General features: G+C 40.9%; 1 protein-coding gene across 1 annotated transcript; it reads right to left on the bottom strand.

Moving 5' to 3' along the window:
• Positions 1 to 646: 646 nt before the first annotated feature.
• Positions 647 to 7,058, bottom strand: BMP10 (bone morphogenetic protein 10). Its single transcript, XM_008051019.1, has 2 exons — positions 6,566 to 7,058; positions 647 to 1,734 (listed from the first exon to the last, which is right to left on the bottom strand). The coding sequence occupies exons 1-2, from the start codon at positions 6,897 to 6,899 to the stop codon at positions 794 to 796; spliced, it is 1,275 nt and encodes a 424-aa protein (XP_008049210.1). The 5' UTR covers positions 6,900 to 7,058; the 3' UTR covers positions 647 to 793.
• Positions 7,059 to 7,969: the final 911 nt, after the last annotated feature.

Here is a 7,969-nt window from a genome sequence, read left to right on the forward strand (position 1 = left end):
TTCCCAGCCCCTCCACCCTCTGCAGCAACAGTGGCTGACACATACAGCCTTGCTTTCCTACTGTCTCAGGAGCATATTTCCTCCTGAAGCTTCTTCTGTTTCCTGTTTTGACCAGGTAGTACCCTCTGGAGCCCATTGGTCCCCCATGGGTTTATTGTCTCTTGCTATACCTCTAAGGTCTCTTGAAGCAACTTCTTTGGGTTCTGTATCAAATAATCCCTCCCTTCAAGCACCCTTTACCAGGCCCTGCTGCTCTGAACAACTGCAGAAATTCAGCTGGTCATAGCTACACGTACATTTCCAGAGTATTTAGGAAGTGTAATGCTTCCTAAGATGTCTAAATTCCTGATGCAAATTATCTTGACATAAATCCTACTCAGATAAAAGGTGACTGAGAACATATCATTAGCCTTTAATACGTACTCGTTTAAGTGACTCATGCATGTATATGCGTATAGTCTTTCTGTATGGAATCAGAAGATTTTTATAAGTTCACATATGTCCATATTTGTATACATACACGAATATGTGTCTTTTGACTCTGTAATTTTTTAGGGGTTGTTGTTTCAAATTGACATGGAAATGGCATTTTTAGGAAATGGCAAGTCCAAAGAGGAACTGACTGGAAGGGACTAGACTGAATAGCAAAATATGCCTTTTCTGCAAAAAACCGACTTATTTTCCTAAGGCAGCAAGTCTCTATCATATGTACACCCTTATTAAATAATATCATTAAATAAGAACACCAAATATACACATTTACAGTTATTAAATAAGCCACAGGACCTCTCTTCTATCTACAGCCACATTCAGAGACGGCCATGCCTTCATATTTAAACTTGTAGGTGACGACGCCTTTGTCTAAATAGAGGATGGAGATGGGCTCTAGCTTTGTGGGCACACAGCAGGCTTTGGAAGCCTTCTGGGAGTTCTTGAGGTGGACCAAGGCCTGGATAATTGCATGTTTTGTGGGTGTGAGATGCTCGGCCAGGGGGTAGTTACAAACACCACGGCACTCATAGGCTTCATATCCAGGCGGAGCGATGATCCAGGAGTCCCATCCAATCTCCTTGAAGTCGATGTAGAGCGGGGTCCTCTTGCAGTAGTTTCCTTTGGCGTTCCTTCGGATTCGGGCAGTGGAGTCATAGATGATGTTTGACCTCATCTGCAACAAAGCCTCTTCCCCAGGTCCACTGGAAAGTTCATCCAGGCCCAGGTTGTTGAGTTCTAGAAGTTGCTCATGAGCCATCATTTCATTCAATTCCTCTTTCTGCTCCTTGACACTGCTTTGGTCATCAGAAAACACTATGAGCAAAGGGTTGTGCTTATTCTGGGCGCTGGTGTCTATTTCTAGCCGTCCCCTGCTGGCGTCCTCGACTTCGCCGTGTCTGCTCTCAATGTGGACCTCCAGCTGGTGTGTGGATGAGCCTGTCTTTTGCCAACGTCTGATGGCATCTGTGACATCGAAGGTCTCCCATTCACTGTTGATTCCATAGATCTCCCCTGACACTAGGATCAACATGTTTCTGTCACCCTCGTTGTCCTCTCTGTTCTCTAGTACTTCAAAAATGGTAATTTTCCGGTCCACTCCATCGTATATCATGAGATCTCTTTGCACCAGCGTGTACAACCGGAGTTCAGCCATGATGACCTCTTCATGGTGAGGGATGGACACATTGAAGAGAAGAGGGTATTTCCGGAGCCCATTAAAACTGGCTGGCTGGGAAAATAAATCTGAAAAAAGGAGATTTGCAAAAATTAATTTTTGGGTATGTCTCTGAGGAAAAACAGATGCTTACTTATGCAGTAAGAGGGTCGGCCATGAAGAAAGCTTAATACAGGGAAAATTAGGAGAGAAAATCAACGAAAACAAGCACAATGTAGAGTGGGACTCCTGGATCATCGCTCAGTCTGGATACGACGCCTTTGAGTGCCGCAGTTTTTGTAACTCCTCCCAGCATTTTGATACAGAAAATACTGAAAGGTCAATGGTAGAATGCCCCACTGAGTTAAACGGCCAAGACTACAATGGAAAGTTATGGTGTAATGGATGGAATAAAACTCAGTCAGCTTTGCTTAAGTAAGCTCATTAGTCACAGAACGACAGAAATGGAAGAGGCCTCGGAGATCTGTGTGGGCAAATCCTCAATTTTTCTAGTCGGTAAATAGCAATCAAATGTAACATATCGTGATTGTACTTTTCAGGGAGAAGACTTCCTGAATTTTCATATTTGTGTTTGTAAAGGGTGGAGATGCCCACACAGTTGGCTAGACACTGGATCACCAGTTGAATCAGTGGCTAGTAATCTAGAGCCCATGGGCCAGTTTGGGCCTGCTCCCTGTTTTTGAAAGTTTTATTGTGACACAGCCCCATTCATTTGTTTCTGTATTGTCTGTGACTTCTTCTGCACTAAATGGCAGCGTTAAATAGTCACAACAGAGAACATATGGCCTGTAAAGCCTAAAATATTTACTATCTGTCTGGCCCTTTACAGAAAAAGTTTCCTGACCCCTGCTCTAGGCAACAGAGCCTGATAAGGACAACACGACAGTCATAAACCAAGGGAGTCACAGCAGTTAATTTTTGGTTGTGTGGCTTCTCTAAGGAAGAATGAAAGAAAATGAAACTTGGGCCTACGTTGACTGGCTTAGTCTTGTACCCCTAGAGTTTGGCATATACAAATCACTCAAGAATGTTTCTGACTTATGTACCCAATCCTGACTTGTACCCCACATCTTTAAAATAAAAAAGAATGTTTATGAAATAACTTTTTTTTTTGAGTTGGAGTCTCACTCTGTCGCACAAACTGGAGTGTAGTGGCCGCTCCCGGCCACCGCAGCCTCAACCTGCTTGGCTCTGGCGATCCTTCTGCCTCAGCCTTCCCAGTAGCCGGAATTACAGGCATGTGCCACCACGCCTGGCTGATTTTTTGATTATTGTAGAGATGAGGTCTCGCTGCCCAGGCGGGTCTCGAACCCGCGGGCTCAGGCAATCCGCTCACCTCAGCCTCCCAAAGGCATGGGATTACAGGCTGAGTCACTGAGCCCGGCTATGAAATAACTTTTGATTAAAATTCCTTTAGTCTTAGAAGTATACCTCCAAAAACTATCATGTTGACTTTCCATCTGAGCATTTTACAGTGAGCCTAAAACTTGCCTAAATGCTTGCCTCAGATAGTATGTGTCCACAAGGAATTCCTGAGGGCATTTGTCATCGGATAAACAAAGGGTTACATGACATCAAAGATGCTGGGGACCACCACAGAGTCATTCTCTGTCATCTTTGGCAGCATTCTCCCAATGGTAGACCTAATTTATGATTTCAGTGGAGTCCCTGGTTCAAATTGCAATCTTATACAGTTTTCTTTGAACTCAATATGATTATTTTACACTTATTACCTCTTTTAAACCTGTCCTAAGCAATGCCATTCATGAAAGGAAGGGTTTGAGGTGATAACTTATGTGAGGTTTTTTTTTTAATCCACATTAATAAAAATGTGTAGTGATTTCATATGATTCACAGTTTCCAATGGGTACTACCTAAAAGCATCTTACACACTCCCTGTAGGAAATACTGACCTATGAAATGAATTTAAACTCTCTGGTGGCTCTCGCGACCAGCTATAGCCAGGTCATAACCTCTTGATCCAGCCATAGTTCCCATTCATTCTCTGTGTGCATGGGATATAGCAATTGCTCAATTAATATGTGTTGAGTTTTCAACAATACCACACTGAACGCAGCCAAGATTGTCTAATATTTGTTGAAAAATCAGAAGGATTCGTAAATCCTCCCATTTCAAGTACACTAATGTTTTCACCAGTTGCCAAAACATTCCCTTTTTCATGCATTTTTGGGATTGTGATGCTGACCCTTAGAAAGTCCTCTTATCTCCTCTCTGCCTATCCAGGTCTGGCCCCTTTGTGAAATCCGTCCTTCCTTATCTCTTCCTGGAAGTTCACTCCCCTCTATGTCACTTGAGCTTTTACTCTATAGATCTCTCCTTTGACCTTTGTAATTTACAACCTTGTAATCAGTTGTATTTTATGAATGGATCTTCTCAGCCAGATTTTCATCAACCTTGTGGCAGTTACCATGTCTCTATCCTATTACGATGCCTTAAGTATAATAAGTGCTTTAAAAATATTGATGAGTTGATGATTCTGGACTCCAGACCAAATTGACTTATGAGCAGGACATATGTCCTTAGTACATCACCAAGTTCTTGGGTAAGAAACAGAAGTAGCTTGGAAGTGTCTCCTCACTATGAGAATGGAGGAGACTTGACTCTCCTTGGAAGGGGAGCACAAGAAAACCAAAAATGAGAGAGCAGACTGGTTGCTCTATCTAAGAAAAGCATAACATAAAAACGCACTGTAGTAGGAGGAAGGGATTACAAAGGCAACAAGGAAACTTTGGTGGTAATGGATATATTCATCACCTTGATTGAGGTGATGGTCTCAATGAATGTTTACATATGACCAAAGCTATCAAATTATACACTTTAAATATGTGCAGTTTTTGTATGTCAATTATACCTCAATAAAGCTGTTTAAAAATAAGTTTGCTGTGAAGTTCTGTGCATGTGCAAATGCAATAATTGCTTGGAGGAGTTACATTTCAAGGCGAGAGAACTAACGTCTGTTGACAAATTTTCCAGACACTTTGCAAGCACAGTTTTATGCAGGAACTGATCATCTGTTCATTTTTCACTACAAGAAATTGACCCTCAATGCAGAGAACTGACTTCTCCAGCTGACAAGGGGAGGAAGGAGCAGTGCTAGGAATTGAGGGCATGCTTTTCTCACCTCGGAGGTGGCACTTATTTTCCCTAGATGAGTTAGGTTTGGAGTTATTTTTGGTCTTTGTCCCCTGGGAGCTGCACCAAGCAGGCCCATGGGGTCAGAAGAGAGACAATAGCAGCCAACGGGATACTGTGTGAGGATTCTCATCCTCACTGCACATTTCCACCCACAGACTGGCAGAGGTGCAGAAACCTGGGTTGTCCGCTGAGAGATATGCTCCTGCCCTCACTAATCTCCAGTAATAGCAAACATGGTAAACTCATATCCTGATGTAGATCATCCAAATTCTCTATAAGAGGAGTGAGAATTGAAAAGAGTTATGTTTTCCCAGAGCATGCAAACAACATTTTCTCACCCACACTCTGAGCCCGATGCTTAGGGCTCAGTGCTGAGAAGTATTAGGTTGACTCCCACAGAAGGAAGGTATTCATTTTCAATTCAGTCTCAACACCGAAAGGAAACTGTAATCTCAGCTTGCCATTTCGATCAATGATATGATACTAAATGGGAACTTTGGTGACCAATTAAATAACAAAGGCAAATAATATCTCAGGGACTAAGGAATACCTACTCAACTTTTACTCTAATGCCTTGACTATTAAGTAACTCATTAGTAGTCATTAAAGTTTGCTCAGCACCATAGTAAATGGAGCGTTTTCTTATCTGCAACCTTTTTTGAATTGCTCAACTGTGTTATGTAGGTATTATTACCCCCATTTTACAGATGAGAAAATTGAGGCTCAGAGATATGAAGCTAATTATTTATAGCTATCAAGTCAACCAGTTCTCAAAATTCCAAATCCTGAGCTATTTCTTCACCACGGCCTTTCTGCTTTCAGGAACATCTGGCCAATATTGATTTAAAAAAACGTTCATACCTGGTTAATGTATAAAACAAAAATATAATTGACAAATATTAAAGAGTTAGTCTTTTTGGATCCAGAGCCTCTACCACAGATATCCAGATATCAGATTTCCTTTTTGGCTCACTAGTGCCATATTAAGTAAAACAACAACAACAACAATAATAATAACTTGCTAGTTCATTAAATTTAATTACTGAATTTAAAGATCTGGGAGAAGAAAACACATTTTTCTCACCAATAATTTAAAGCTTGTACACCACTCGTCATAAAGACAGAAATGACAAGATGGACACTTCGTGGGCCATGCACATTTCCTGGAAACTATAAACAGTGCCCCAAGGTTATACATGACACATCAAACACAGTACAACTTTAGGAAAAATCCCTATTTTATCAACCTATGTGAACATTTCTTAAATAAGGTCACAAGATGAAAAAACTCATCAAAGTTTGAACAAAACAAATTTTGGGGTTTTGGCTATTTTTGTGATTTACATTCTAAGTAGAAGTTGACAACTTTTATAGTAAATTAAAAGTAAGTGGAAATCAAGGCCTGTTTGGAAGATGACAAAGGCATAACAGTAGACCAATACTAATTCTTTGTGTTACTTGGTTTCCAAAGTACAGTTTTTAAAAATCCAATTATGTCAAAATGATAGACGTTGTATGGCTTTGGATTAAAAGATGTTTTCAAGTATCTTTTGAGGTTTAGAAATATGATCACATAAATGGAACAAACCAAGATGTGCACTTCTTTTTGCGTATCTGTGTGTACGTACACATTTATATAGATGTTTTCACCCTTACCCATATCATTCCCATGCATTGTAAATTTACCTATTGCTTCTTGAAAAAAATCCAAGCCAAATTTCATGAGGGAAAAAGTAAACGTACCTTCGTTCTTGAAACTCCTAATGATGTTGGCGGAGGGCATGGAGGTTCGATCTGTTGCGAATTTGTTGTAGAGTTCCAACATGTACTCTGGTGGGTCAACCTTTGCTGAATCCTGTGTGGGGATGTCAGACAGATTCAATGTCTTGAGAAACTCATCCTTCATGCTCTGGAGGAGCGTGTTAAAGTCGACACCGTCTTGCTCTGAGAAGACATCATCAAAGAGGGGCATATCTTCTTCCAGAGGTGACTGCTCAAGGCTCATGATGGGGCTGCCAGAAACCAAGTGAGCCACCAAGCAGAAAAGAGCACACAGTCGCAGGACTGGAGAATCCATGACTCCACTGGAGCGCCCAGGCCAAGCCAGGAAGGTTTAGCTCTCCTGGGCTCTAAGTGGCAGTTTTATCTTGTGGAGCGTAAATGTCTCCTGTCACTGGAGACAAGTTTGGAAACTCTTCCTCTCTCTCTCCCTCCCCCTATCATTCTTCCTCTCCCCCCAAAAGTCAGGTTGCAGTAATTGGATAACAAAATCCCCTATAGGGGCCTAGCCTTTCTTATCTCCCTAGTGTAAACTTGTGCACCAGATTTTGCTTCTATCTTGCAATCCCTATTTCTTTTAATGAGCATTTTGTAAATATTTCTACATTCTGACACTGGTTGAGAGATAGGACAATTTTCTCCCTACAGAGGCTCTGCTTCCCTTCTTTTCAATTTATTTCCTTTAGGCAGGAATGCCTAAATTCTGCTTTTATGGAGTTCAGTTTCACACATGCATATCATAGGATTTAAGAATCAACAAAATACACATCAATGGGAATAGGATACATACTAGTTTGAGTGGTGCAGCTTACATCATAAAATAAACATTTCTGCAGACAAAATATCTACACTTTCCGAGTCAATAGACAAAAGTGAATTCATATTAATTTTAGGAGTGTACATTTTTAGAAACTGGAAAGTATAAACCTTATGATCAATAGCCTTTTTCCTACAGGTTTGATCTGGCTAAAATGACTTTTAAAAAATGAGTCAAGTGCTTAATTATAATGGCAAGAAAATTTATTAGGTGCCTCCTACAAAGAGGCGTTGTACTGAGTGATTTACATATACCATCTGATGTATACTGAGGTTCCATAGTTTGCCAGAGGTCACAAAGTTACAAAGTGATGGCGTCACAATTTGAACCAGGCAGTCTGACTCTTATGAACAAACTATCACACTTTTAAACCACTATTCCACCAGCCTGTGGCATGAGCAACAATGCTGAAAGGCTAACCAGACCAGGGAAGAGGCAGGTGGCAATTTGCAGCAGGATGTGGATGTGAGGTCCTCTGTCTATGCAAATAATTGTTAATAGGACAAGAATCTCTGCCAAATTCATCTTTATGACTAAAGAAAATTGATTAT

The sequence above is a fragment of the Carlito syrichta genome, unplaced genomic scaffold, assembly GCF_000164805.1.
Source record: "Carlito syrichta isolate Samal-C Ts95f unplaced genomic scaffold, Tarsius_syrichta-2.0.1 Scaffold156281, whole genome shotgun sequence".
Classification (NCBI taxonomy): domain Eukaryota; kingdom Metazoa; phylum Chordata; class Mammalia; order Primates; family Tarsiidae; genus Carlito; species Carlito syrichta.

Excerpts from the sequence above, each read along its gene's own strand:
- BMP10 (XM_008051019.1), bottom strand. The coding sequence starts at position 6,899 with ATGGATTCTCCAGTCCTGCGACTGTGTGCTCTTTTCTGCTTGGTGGCT. Across the intron at positions 1,735-6,565 it reads TAGGAGTTTCAAGAACGAAG|ATTTATTTTCCCAGCCAGCC; the intron begins GTACGTTTACTT and ends TCCTTTTTTCAG.